The following is a 15,018-nucleotide window of genomic DNA, read 5'->3' as shown; positions in this document are numbered from 1 at the left end:
CCATTAACTTGGATCAACGAGAACTTGGCATTTTAATGAACTGTCTAGTCTGAAGTGGCTGTGTGGTTAGGTTGAAATGTTCCGTGCTGTTCTGGATGAACTCTCTGTCTTTAACTAAATGGATGTTTATGCTTGATAGATCAGAATCTTCTTGGGTTTTCAACCTTAGAATTTTCACATTATACTCTATGAGAAGAATTTCTAGTTTGGAGGTCATAGATAATTAACAAAACTTCATGACTACCTGACTTACATCTCTTGTGCTGCAACACCGATTGGCAGTTTTCGTCACCTTGAATTGATTTCTGATCAATTTCTCTTAATTATTTGACTGTAGCAAAATCCCTTTCTTTCCCCCAAAGGGTACCATACCTCTTGAAGCTTGCACCCCAAAGTTGTTCTTTGCTCCTTCTTTTATATGTTACATAAAGTTAGATGAACACTACATGTATCTTATCATTTAATATTTGTACTTGCCTCCATGTACTGCACATGGTTTTCTTTTTGCTGTTATTTTATTTAAAAACACACCCATATCGAACATAATCTGAAAATGTTAGTCACACTTATTTTTACCCTTAACATACTATTGTCATAAGAGGCTACTCAAAAAGAGCCACATATTGAATTTGAGAGTTATCATTTTAAGTTGTGAAACTGGCATGATACAGATTTATACCTTAAAGGATAAAGGAGTTTATAAAATAAATTCTCAAAGAAAAAGGAGGTCAGAGACTGAGATAAAAGTAACATGAATTTTCTTCAAGGTTGAAAGAAATAAGGGAGCTCATCTTGACAACAGTCTTTATACAAAAAAAAAAGTATGGACTTTCTATCTTCTAGGTTAAAGGCAAAAACAATATAATATGACTATGAGGATAGTAATAATCCTTTGCTTTCACAGTCAACGTTGGTCTCATTTGATCCACAAAGTCTTCCTTCAGAGATATCACATGGCTTGCCTATTACATTGATATCCATAGTCAATGCAAGTGGCTTCAAATTCATAACCATGGAGAAATAGAAAGCATCAACTTCTGGAATAATAAAAGAAGTTTCATAACGCTATTACCTTTCCAATGTACACTCACATTTATGTAATTGCCTAATTTCTTATTGAAAGAAATCTCTAAACAATTTATCAGATGGCATGTTTGTCTGATCATCACCAGCTTTCTCTAGACTCTGAAAATGTAGCAACTACTCAACTAAGCACATCAGTTATTTCTTCTAATAAAATATTATTTCAACAGATTAGAACTTAAAACAGAAGATCCATACCTGCCTTGTCATAAGACTTCATTCACAAGAGAGATTCATAATGGCTTCTCTTTTTTGGTTCATCTTTAGTGTCTTTGGACCAGGAGGTAATATTAACATTGTTTTTATATGAATCAACCTTAAACATTAGGGAGTCAGGATTTCTTAAGTTAATACCACCGTCATAGAATAGTTATATAACTATGATGACACCATGACCCTTTATGTTTATTTAATTTCTCTAAAGAGAGTAAATATTGGAAAATTTTTCAAGCATGGAACACTAGGATTGGCTGTAATCTAATTTAACTAATCAAATACAAGTAGATCATTAGACAAAGCAATGATTTAATTGATGCATAAGCATATTTAAAATTTGATTGAATTTTTCATATTAAAAATTGGGTTGGGATAATAATAGGTGTAGAAATCATTTATCTCCAGTGTTGTAGTATATATAGAGAGACTAAGTCAGGCAGAAAGCCTTGGCATGTTTGAAATGTTCTTGAATTACAATGGCTTAAATTCACATCTAGTCATCTTCAGTCCAAGTTCCATTTACCTTTGTGCTTTCTCTATTTCCTCAAGAAATCTTTTGGTATTGAGATAAGTGTTCACCATAAAGAAAATCAGTAGCATTCCCTACATTCATTGTCTCCTCTAATACTTAAATATGATTATCCTTTTAGACAGGTCTTCGTATGAAGAAACAAGTGGTTAAGTTTTGAAAAGCAATGTAATTCAAGTAGTTACAGTTAAAGAAGAGAATATGTTTCTTTCATTTTCATGGAGGTTCATCAAAATATGAACTTCCATTGAGACTATGTTTATTCTGAAACATTGTTGTTTGTTATGTAGACAAATATTCACTATTGCTTTTTATTATAATAATGATTTTAAAGCAGCAAATGTTATATTTCTTCCTACATTAGCTTATGACCAAAAACAATACTTTAGTGAAATTAAAAGAATCTAAGACATTCTTTTAACAACTGAACCAAATTTTAAGATGTATCTAAGGCTCAAGAACCACAGTCTTTTTTAAAAATATATTTTTTTCACCTTTATTAATTTATTCTTGTTACATCTCAATGGTTATCCCATCCCTTGTATCCTCCCATTCTTCCCTCCCTCCCATTTTCCCCTTATTCCCCTCCCTTATGACTGTTCCTGAGGGGGATTACCTCCCCCTGTATATGTTCATAGGGTATCAAGTCTCTTCTTGGTAACCTACTGTCCTTCCTCATTTTATTAATTTATTCATATTGCATCTCAATTGTTATCCCATCCCTTGTATCCTCCCTTTCCTCCCTCCCTCCCATTTTCCCTTTACTCCCTTCCCCTGTGACTGTGACTGAGGGGGGAGGGGGAAGAACCACAGTGTTAGTACTTCTTTTCAACCAACTCTGTGGTAGGAGACTGAGTAGCTTCCTTTTTTAACAGTGTCAACTTCTGTAATCTGGGCTGACAACAGCCAGCAACTTCTTTGTCATGTGTCACATAAAGATGTTATAAGCACGCAGGTTGAATCTGACACCACATTCAGGTCCATAAGAAGAATGATGAAAAGTTTTAGATTTTGAAGTTTGAAACTGAGTGAGTAATTCTTAAAAAGTAATAAGCCATCATTAAAATGTGTGAAAGCCTTCCCTACAGTCATCAGTGAATATAGGATTCCAGGTCATGTTACATAAAATGATTGCATCTTAGAGTAGAAACAAATCACTCACTCTCCAGGTCTCTAGTTTTTTGAACTTGTACAACATGAAAATTCAAAATCACCAGCTCTAATATCCTGAGAGACAACACTGAATGATTTAATAACAGGTAAAGTTGAATAGTTATTTTTATATATAACACATAACTTAGCAACATGTAGCCGTAATTTTCAACATTCCCCTTTAGCACCCATTTAAAATTGCTATTCTTTATTAAAATACCCCAGAAAAGGTGGATTACTGTGATGTTCCAATAGAATTATCTAAATAGGTTTTTGCTTTCTTGAAGAAATTTGCTAGGCATCATTTTATGACCATGTTCTCTGAAAATGGCTCAATTCACCCACACATACAAACAGGTTAGGTTTTTTTTTTTTTTACAAGGTTCAGTAGTTAAAAGTGCTTTCCAGGAAGATCTATAAATAAAAGTGGTCATTGTTTTCTGACTGCAAAACAAACGGACTTTCAAAAGAAGATCCTATTACCACTTCTTGCCTAAGATACTGTACCATGAAGCTTCATCTCTTTTTTTTTATTCTGCTCTTTTGTGTCACAATTTTAACAGGTAACATGGGGACATTTGTCGGGGTACTTGTAGTAATGGATTAGGGAAGGCACCAGCTGCTGTTTTTTAAAAATACAAAAACCTGTAAGAATGAAAATACTATTATATTTCAGTTAATAGTAGGAAACCAGGTGAGACAAGAATAAAATGTAGTTTAGCCAATAATATTGTATTAACATTAATTTCTTACTACTACATGGATATTATCATGCATATGAAGGGTATGAGACATGGTGGGATTGGCTTTGGCTCTATTTATACTCCAATATGCTAAAATGTAGTCTTTTGACTCCAAACTTTAAAAGTAAAATAACCATAATCACTCCATTATGTTTACTCAAAAATATGTATTCATTATTCATTCCTGATCTACTTATACCTTGTTGGAAAACTATTATTTACCATGATCAACTGTAATGAGTAGATAATTTAACATTAGAATATTTACTATATTATTCTAAGAATGGCACATATGACATTTATGTATTTGACTTTATTCATTTTATTTATGTTTGTGTTTGTCCCTGCAATAGTTTATGTGCATCATATACATGAAGGTTCATATAAAGGCCAGAGAGATCATTAGATCCCCTATTAGTGAAATCCTTTTTTAGCATTCTTTTCTCATAATTACAAGCCAATTGTGTCCCTCATTAGGTTTTTGTTGGTTGGTTGGGTTTTGTTTTTATGTAGTTTGTTTGTTTTTGACAGTAAGCTGCATTGCCTTTTATTCTTCCCAATACAATCTCTCTAGCCTTGAAGAAAAGGTCTGCGTAACCACACAATTCCTGCTGCTAATCGTATGAAGCAACATAATTTTCTGAATAGAGCAATAACTATTTCTTGTCACTATGATGTACTGCATATGGATGGAAAATTTACCCCAAGAACTATACCTTTCCATCAGATATAAAGTAAAATGCTGATCTTCCTATGAAGTGTTACACATGCATTAACTGCACAAAAACAAAATAAGAATACTGACTTTCAATTAACTGTTTTTATATTAAATGATTAATCCAGTCATTCACTTACTGTAGACCATCTCGGCTAATAGGTACTATATACCTTGGGCTTCATATGGCCTCCAATACATAATTGGTTGGCTTCCTATATTTTCTGCAGTCATGATCACCAAAGAATTATTATATAAGTGCATTTTAAGACTCTTATCTTCTTTACAGCATACCTCTTCAGGTACACTCACTAATAACGGGTTACTTATCTATTCCTTCAACAAAAGGAAAATTTTACCTGTAATACAGGCTTGGAAAATATAAATCACTTAATAGAGTGCCATAAATTGAATTGTGTGTCAATCACTTTATATATTTTTCTTTTACTTCCAAAAGTGAGGTATGCTTGTTTTAAAAACATATGCGAACTAAACCTTTAGGGAACTCTTATTATTACAAACGAAGATACTGTGAAAAAAAAATAACTGTCACTATGTCATGATGCTATTTTCTTTTCAAAATCAGGAGCTAATACAATTTTAAAGGGAATTAATATTTATTTTCACTTTATAGCACACTAACCTAAAATAATAGAAGCAAACTTAATCACTGGAGCCAGGGAGACGCCTGAGTGCTTTAGTGTTTTCTGTTCTGACAGAAGTGTTGTGTTCCTTTCCTCAGTTCCCAGCACCCACAGTAGGTAGCTGAAGACCACTGTAAACTCAACTCTAAGGGATCTAATGATCGCTCTGGCCTTTATATGAGCCTTCATGTATATGATGCGCATAAACTATCGCAGGGACAAACACAAACATAAATAAAATGAATAAAGTCAAATACATAAATGTCATATGTGCCATTCTTAGAATCATATAGATAATTTTCCTTCATTCTTTTATTTTAATGTAATGTTACATACAACACATTTTGATTTCACCCTTTAAGATCTGCACCCCACTTCCACAGCCCTTCCAACATCTTTTTATTTTCTTTTATAACTCCATCATCATATTATCACTGACTAATGCCCTTAAAATTTCTATGCAAGGAATTTCCGCTTGTGTAACTTTGCTTTCTTCCACATTTTCTAGACACTATTAGTGTCCATAAAGTCTACAAATTGAGTAAACCTTTATCGATCCCCTTTTTTCATTTCTTTTCTGATAACTGGAAGATGTTTTATCAATGGACATTTTTCTTTAAAATCTTACATATACTATGAATACAAGGCAGCATTTTTTTTTGTATTGAAGAGAACATTTTGTCCTTTTTTCCCTCATCCCCACAAATAATCATGGTAACCTAAAGAATAATAAATAAATAGATAAATATGAAAAGAAGTTGTAGGTGAAAGAATTGTTTTGAGAATCATTCTGTACAGATTTGTCCTGTATATTAGTAGTGATTCATATAGTATTTAAAGAACTTCCATATCAGCTTAGGCTGTTATAATGTAGTATAACTGGTTCTCTAATAAAAAAATAAATATTGTACAGATGATTCAGAGAAAGCATAATATGTGATTTGTGCATTTAAAGACAAAATGTTATTTATTTGTTTATCTTTTCACAGTATTATTAGAACACTTATTCTCAACTAGGGGTGACACTGCATTTGATTAGCCATTCAGACATTTTTTGGAGACTTCTGTCATAACCTGTACTACTGGCAACTGTTGGGTAAAGTTCAGAAAGGCTGCAAATAACCTGAAGTGCACATAATAACCCTCTCGAGATGAAGATTTGTTCAGCCACAAACTGAACTTTGTATAGAGCCTGCCATTACTTCTACCAAGAGTTATTCCTATTTTATAGAAACTAACAGCCTAGAATAGTGGCAAAACCCTGAAACCCCAACACTGGGGAGACTGAGACATGAGACAAGTCCACTCTTGTCTACATACAAGTTTTGATGCCAGCCTGAGCTTTATGAAAACCTGTCCAAAAAAAAAACTAATTCCTGTTTGGCAATTCTAAATAAGGACATGAAACTGTTCACCATGGCAGAAGATCAATATTGGTAGAAACTTTTCGTGACTCCAACTACAAACTGTTCAGTTGCTCTTTTTTTTTCCCTGACTGAAAAGAAACCAAAACAAGGGGTTAGTAAATTTCCTTTTTTCTCTAGAAATAAAGTAAGTAGGTATTTGAAGTTTTACGCAGCCTATAAGTTCAACTTTCATTGAACTAAAAGCATTTATATACAATGTGTAAATAACTGTATGCCAATGGAATCATAGTGGTAGGATAGATTTAGCCCTTATGCAAATTAATTCCTTATCAAGACTAGCACAAACAAAATTCTGCAATATGTCTTTTAAAACAACTGTTATTTGAGAAGTTTTGTAATTTTACAATCATGTAAGAACCAAAAATTAGTGCATATTCTAATCCCCCTTCTCCCCCCTCCCTCTCTCTCTCTGTTTCCTTCTCCTCCTTTTCCTCCACTTTTATCATTGATCAATGCTTTTGGTACATACAGATAGAATTTAATTAATATATGTGGTAAAAAGAAAAATCACAAATATTCAGGAAAATTGTGAACATTTGAACAAATTGTTTAACATCACCCAATTCTAAATATTTTGAAAGATAACGTTAATTTGCAATGAAAAATTTTAGTAATAATTAATTCAGGTTGATTACATAAAAGAACATAAAAGGGCATTCCTAATTCTAAGGGCAGATGAAGAACAAAGGCCAAGTAGAATGAAAATCATGACTGAGTTTTTCACTGTCTTCAGGAACCAGCCTTGACCCAACATCCCTTCACTTGTGAACAACTGTTTAGTTCCAGTACACTTTCTGGGATATCCTTTATATCAGGGATCAGTGAATTCATTTACACTTTCCACAGCATTTGAGAACGGTCATCTTATAATCTTTTGTCTCTAGAATGTTCTCCTTATGTAAATGTCAAAAATAGATTCCTAATTCCAGTCATTCTTTCCTTCTTACAGCCAGAAAGCATTATCCTGAGTATGGTAGCTTGGATATGAGGAAAGAGTGCAGAATGCGTAGAGGTACCTGTAGAAATCAGTGCTTTGAAGGTGAAATTAGGATTGCTTTCTGCATAAGACCTGGAAATCACTGCTGCATCTAGAATTAAAGATGGCGGAAGAAAAGAGACACATTGCCCAAGAAGAAGAACAAGTCTAATTATGTCTTCCCAGCAAAACATTCAAGATATGTGTGTCTCCATAAAACAAAAAGAATTAAATACAATTCAGTCCTGAATTATTCAGAAATGGTTGTAGTTCATATATTAATTGGTACATTCAGAAATAAGTTGAATCCATATTGTGGAAGTTCTTCAAACAGTACTCAGAAATGTGTGTCTTGTGATATTTTACATATTAATATTATGGAAATTCCTAAGTCAAAGAATAGAAGTGTATTTCTGGGAAACAGACTTCCTGTAGATATGCACCATTAATTTATTACCCCCGTGAATACATATAAACTATTAGGCTTAGTGATTTCATATTGGGAACACAGATCATTCTCATGAGAGACAAAGGGCTTACAAGAGAGAGAAACCAAGGTGTGAGAACAAAATAGCAGAGAAAATTCACATTTCCGTAGTGTTTACTTATGTTTGGTACTTAGTGGAGAGAATTGTGAATCCAAAAGTATGGGGAGCTTTACAGAAAGGTGAAGGTCAATATAATTATTTTGTGTCAAAATATAAACTATGCCCAATAATTTAATTCTGCTCTTTACTCCTGATATTACACAAGGAGACACACACAAGGAAGGGACACTGATCTTCACTTTTCAGCTCTGTCCAGCCTCAGATTCTTTTCTGCCTCTCAATACAACAGTATTCTTCCATATAACTGTACATAAATCATACAATATCCATCCGAAATTCCTATTTTTTATTACTGGAGTAGCAGTACAATTAAACAATTTCAATCATTCACTCAATAAAATAGACTAGGTTTAGAGAAAGTCATGAATGAAAGGGTAAATTATTGAAGATATGTATGTGTAGTAGGCTTGGAATCACAAAGAGACAGAAAACATATAACTTATTGTTGCATCTCTTTAAGTTCATCCCTGGATTCAATGAAGATAAGAGATGTAAGCAAGTTTATACTAACTTTTATTTACAACAGTTTGAGGTAATAAGTTTCTACTGCAGAGGTTATATTACTTATTATATATTCATTTTATGAATATGATCAGTTTTTAGTATTTTAATTCAATGAATACATGGGTTCCATCATGAAGCAGTTGTTTTCTAAGCACACATTGGAACTTTTAGTGTACTTTCCTGTTTCAGGCTTTAATAACTTTAAGTAGCCTGATTATCTCATGTGCTCTCTTGTAAAATATACACTGAGAAGTGTTTTATGGTACTCATTTACAGCAGGCTTTTTCTGCCTTGGCACTTTTGGTCTTGCAGTTTGATCTTTTTTACAGAAGAACTACACAAAGTGAAACACATGTAGGTACAAAGCACCCATTCTCATAAAAATTAAATTTTAAATATTCACTAACATTGTCACATGGTCGCTAATAACATTCTCTGAATCTTGTGAGAATAATTATTCAACTCTTTATTATATTGGTATATATATTCACTGGAGATAGCTAGAAATTTTCAGAAAATACAATAAATTTTCTGCAGTGAATATATTAATCACTTCAAGAAAAGGTAGAAAACTCTGATGTTAAAATGAATGTTTATGATTTTAATTAACCCATTATTGAGTCATTACTGCCACAAGCCTATAAATCCCTTCTATACTAAGAAAACTGAAAAAAATTAATCTGTGAACTATAGACTCAAATATATGTAGGTATAAAATGCCCCAAAGTAGGAAATTATTAAAGGCCACACTTTACAGTTCAGAAAACAGATATGAGACACACTTTGTTTAGTTGGCACAGGAAATAAAAAGTAGAGCTACTGATGAACCATGGGTAATTTTCATTAATATAAAAATTATTCTCCGATTTCTATTGTAATTACACCTAGTTACTTTTACAGATAACACTTATATTGCATATACTTGCTTAAGCAACTTACTGCATGATAGAAATAAATTCAGAACTGAGGGATTCAGCATAGATAATGTCTCCTAAGGCTTCATAATTAGAAGTTTGTGTTTATACCATGGTGTACACAATGCTTTTTTAAAGCTGTGTCTGCAACTGTGTTGCAAGGCTTAAGCACTGACTGAGAATGCTTCATTTGTGGTCAAATTTCACTGAGAAATGAAAAGTCAAATAAAGGAAAACACATTTGAAATACTATAATTTTGAAATCTTAGTAAGTTTTACACTACAAGAACTGTTTATATACATTAATACATACCTTTTCAATTTAAAAAGTGTCCGTTCAATAAGAGTTGAAATCTCACAGATTAAATTATTTGTCTAACTTATAACAATAAATAGACTATCTAGAGATGTAGCCCACCACTATTTTATTTTGAAAGAGCTTTTTGTGTCCAATGTGTAATTCATCAATAAACTTTCTCTTGTCATAGTGTCAATATACACCATGCATGAGCATGTGGTTTCTTAAACCTACCTCTTCACATATTCAGTTCTGTCTCTGTTTCCCCAGTGTATCATGAGACTAAAGGAAGAATCATTTATAGAAAGTGATATGCTAACAAGTAGAAAGATATACATACATATATACATACATACATACATACATACATACATACACACACATACATACATACATACATTTATACATAGGCATATACATACATAGGTATATACAGACACAAACATGCTATATATGATTAACAAATGTAAATAGAGACAGGTAAACAGATAGATGATAGATATGTAGATAGATAGATAGATATACAGATAGATTATATATCTCCTGAAACAATTCAAAAGCCAATCACTAAAGAACGTGGGGAAACTAGGATTGAGTGGGATATGCTGAGGTTTTAGCTATTGATGGCTTGTAGGCCTTCTTTTCCTAAGAAGGTTCAGTCGGGGCTCTAATTGAAAAATGATGGCTACAGTATTCTTCTTTCACATTCATAATCAAGACTTACAAAAATCTTCCTGAAATATATCTCCCTTACAGGGATATCAAATCAGATTGGAGATTTTCTCTTTTCATTGAAATTAGTTATCATCATATCTCTTCTCTAGTAGTTTAAGTGAGCAAAGGAATACTGCGTGTCCCTCTACCAGTTGCCTGTTTTGATTTTAATGTGATATGTGTGCGTTAATCACAGTCACATCACAGGAACACTACTCTACTCATGGGTTAGTTATATATAGCATCGTACAATTTCTGAGTGCATATTAACTAATGAATAGGCACAAGAATATTTAAGAATATAATTCTCATCCAAAATATATGGGTGGTAAATGTTGACCCTTCATTGCAATATAATATGCAACTAAGACATTTTTTAAAGTGGGTCTGGAGAAAAGACTTGGTAATTGCAATTAAAGTGCTTGATGTTTAAGAGTGAGGACCATAGCTTGGATCCTCAGCACCACATAAAAAGCAAGGATGTGTGGCGACCTACCTATAATACCAGAATTTAGGATACAGCAGCAGTGGGCCTATACTGGCTAGCTGAAATATCCAAAGGGTATGCTCTCGGCTCAGTGAGATTCTGCCTCAATAAGGTGAGAGAAAAGCACCTCACTTTAGTTTCTGGCCTCCATATACTTGCAGTGGATGTGCACCTGCATACACATGAACACAGACATATATACAGGAAGATAGCAAACTCATTTGCAACATACACATTTTGTTTCCCGACCGTGTGATTTTATAAAATTTGGACATTATTTTCTTTCAAATAATTTTAAAGCAAAAATATGACTAGCTTTATGTGACTAATGATTAAGATAAGCCATTCTTCTTTTTTGTGGATTTATGCAACCTGAAAAGGCATTGAAAATTGAGGGTTGACAAGCTATATTTTCTCAGTCATGTTGATGAATTTATTAAAGCATCAAGAAAAGTTTTTAAAAGAGATAGAAATAAGATCATCAAACATTCTCTTGGCTGTATTAAATCATATTACCTATAGTTCTAAAAAATTTAAATTTCACTGAAACATGTCCATGGCCAGGAACTCTCTTAGTCCATTACTTTCCAGTGCCTAGGAACTGCACCTATACATGGGTCACACACCCCAGCCTCTTCTATTTTCATTTGATTCCCTCTTATCCACCAAAAGCATGCAGTCCACTAAGGCTAGCATTACCAGGATGCTTACATTAGTGCCTCTCCGCACCCAATGGCCAGAGAACACTGGAAGTCAGGAAACGCCCATTCTAGAGTGAGGGCAATAATACCTCTCAGAACTTCATTTGGGTCTCAACAGGCAGGAGGTTCTCTGAGACAATTTACACCTAAAGTAAATGTGGTTACATTTATTCTCAAACACTTAGTGAAATTGTTTTACTTTTTCTTTATTATCATGGATAAATTTAAATAAGTACATTGGTAAAATTAAACAATTGAAATCTGAATCTAAAGTATTTTTTTGTACTTAAGGAAAAATTGCATTGTAGGTTACTTTCTTAACAATAAAGTCCTCAAATAACAGAACATTACATATGTTTTATCATGGTTTTCTGTATGACAATATTAAATATTTATGTAGCTTAACGTACGAAACAATGATTTCAGACTCTCAGAACATTGCTTTATTGCTTTAGATGGTAAGCCATACAATGTGAGTCTTTGTCTGTGTACAAATACACAGCTACACTTAAATCTATTTGCACATGGAAAGAACTTTAGTCTCTCCAGAAACTTACTCTGTAAGTAAATCTTGCATGATCACTGTGCTGCTATTACTAGACTACATAGGTAAGGTGTCAAGAATCAGAATAAATTAAATTATCATATAGAGATTTTGGTTAAGGCTAGATGAATATAAATAACATAGTAACCATGTTATAAAATATATACAATTAAATATTAGCTTTTTTTTTCATCAAGTGTTCTTGCCAGGTTCTGGGAAAAGGTAGCAACTTGTTTCCAGTGAAAATAAAACAATTTCTTTTCTTTTTTATTAATTTATTCAGATTACATCTCAATTGTTATTCCATCACTGCATCCTCTTGTTCCCTCCTCCCTCCCACTTTCACTCTATTCCCCTCCCCTAGGTCTATGACTGAGGGAGACCCCCTCCCCCACTCTATGGTCATAGGCTATCAAGTCTCATCTTGGTAGCATGCTTATTAGTCCTCTGAGTGCCACCAGGCCTCCCCACCAAGGGGAAGTGATCAAATATGGAGCACCAGAGTTCATGTCAGAGTCAGTCCCCGCTCTCCACATAACTGTGGAGAATATCTTGTCCATTGGCTACATTATAATAGGGATTTGATGCTTACTGCTTGTATTGTCCTTGATTGGTGCATTAGTTTGAGCAGACACCCCTGGGCCCAAATCCACCCATCATGATGTTCTTCTTGTAGGTTTCTAGGACCCTCTGGATCATTCTATTTCCCCATGTCCTATATTTCTCTTACCTAGAGTCTCAGTAGGATGTCTTCACATCTATCCCAATCTCCTGGTAAGTGAAGACTTTCATGGGACCTGGCCTTTTGGGCTAGTGCCTAATGATAAGTGAATATATACCATGTGAGTCTTTCAGCTTCTGGGTTAACTCACTCATTATGATCATTTCTAGTCCCATCCATTTGTCCACAAATTTTGGGATTTCCTTGTTATTAATAGCTGAGTAGTATTCCATAATGTAAATGTACCACAGTTTCTTTATCATTTTTCAACTGAGGGATATTTAGGCTGCTTCCAGGTTCTAGCTATTATGAATAAGTCAGTGATGTGGAGAGCAGGAACTGACGCTGACGTGAAATCTGGTGCCCAATATTTGACCACCTACCCTTGGTGGGGAGGCCTGATGGCACTCAAAGAAAGAATAAGCAGGCTACCAAGATGAGACTTGATAGCCTATGACCATATAGTAGGGGAGGAGGTCTCCCTCGGTCATAACCTAGGGGAAGGGAATAAGGTGAAAGCAGGAGGGAGAGAGGAATGGGAGGATACAAGTGATGGGATAACAATTGAGTTGTAATCTGAATAAATTAATAAAATTAAAATGAAATTAAAACAAAACAAAACAAAAATAAGTAATCTCTGATGTATATACATATGTGCATGCAGCAAGTATTTATGAAATAAAAAAGAGGCTATAAATTTGAAAGAGATAAAGGAGATGTGTATTTGAAGGATTTAGAGGGAAGAAAGGGGATAGGGAAATGATGTAATTATATTATAATCTCAAAAACTAAAAGTATTTTAGAAAAATTATTAAAACAAAAAAATTATCTGGAATAAACAGCAAAGCCTTTTGGCAAAGATATGAAAGGGAATGTCATTTGCCTTAAAAGTGGTAAAATGTAATCTTTATAAACTTTTAAAAGTATAAAGAGTGTTTTAATAAGTAAGTAGGCAAGTAAGTTGGTTTACTAAATGGAGAATAAAAAAGGTAAGTCAGAGGAAGGATAGCAGGTTACCAAGAAGAGACTTGATACCCTATGAGCATATACAGGGGGAGGAAATCCCCCTCCGGAATAGTCATAGGGGAGGGGAATAAGGGGAAAATGGGAGGGAGGGAGGAATGGGAGGATACAAGGGATGGGATAGCCATTGAGATGTAACAAGAATAAATTAATAAAAAAAATTTAAAAAGGTAAATCAAGGATGTTAGGATTGCTGACCTTCAAGTTCAGCATTGGTGAGAGGCAAGAGAAATGCTTATAGCTTCATTCTTTATCCGAACATCTGCTGAATTGTGAAAAAAAAAAGGAATAAATATTTCCTTTTCTTCCTCTTCTTCAACACCATTATTTTATTGTCAGAACATGTATTTTCTCTCAGATATTGATAACTTGATATATGTGTATATATTTTTTAGACATAGATATCAAAGAAATTTATTTTCTTAGATTTTTATTAGCATATGTTAATTATTCCCAGGCATTGGTTTCATTTGGACATCTCTGTGCATGCATTTGCTCTTTCGTCCCCTCCCATTGATTTGCTTTCTCTTTCCAGAGAGCTTTCTTCTACTCTTCATGTCTCTATTCTTCTTGATTGCAGTCAGGAGTGAAATGAAACCAAAGTACAGACTCCAGAGATGTGAGAAGGCGAGAGGAGTTTGTAAGACCTACTGTGATGAAGACGAGTTTGATTATGGATATTGCATCAAATGGAGGAACCAGTGCTGCATATAAACTCCCACACAGAAGTGCTATGTCGTATCCAGTCCAGAAAAGAGGTGCACTAAAGCTTAACTCAGATGTTCATCCATGCTGCCTCTGGGATCCGTACATCATTACATTTGAGAACTGAGACATAAACCATTGTATGGCAACACTGGACTGTGTACTCTCATGCGTCTCTTGAAATATAGCTATATTGTTTCTGAGTGTTTGCTGTTGCAATAAAAGTGCTGTGGATATTTCTAGCAGGGCTTCTTGTGAACATGTGTTTGCTTTTTATTGTTCTTAAGTTACTATTTAGAGGACAGAAGAGGTAT

At 33.8% G+C, this 15,018-nt stretch overlaps 1 protein-coding gene across 1 annotated transcript; it reads left to right on the top strand.

Annotated features, from left to right (window-relative positions):
* Window positions 1-3,488: 3,488 nt before the first annotated feature.
* On the top strand, window positions 3,489-14,713 carry DEFB110 (defensin beta 110; the record flags this gene model as incomplete). The annotated part of the gene is made up of 2 exons (XM_084754340.1): window positions 3,489-3,543; window positions 14,580-14,713. 2 exons carry the CDS (start codon window positions 3,489-3,491, stop codon window positions 14,711-14,713), a joined length of 189 nt encoding a protein of 62 aa, XP_084610466.1.
* Window positions 14,714-15,018: the final 305 nt, after the last annotated feature.

Source organism: Acomys minous, assembly GCF_964271855.1.
Source record: "Acomys minous genome assembly, chromosome: 13".
NCBI lineage: Eukaryota > Metazoa > Chordata > Mammalia > Rodentia > Muridae > Acomys > Acomys minous.
Note: the sequence above shows the minus strand (reverse complement) of the source record. Positions and strands in the feature narration are given on the sequence as shown.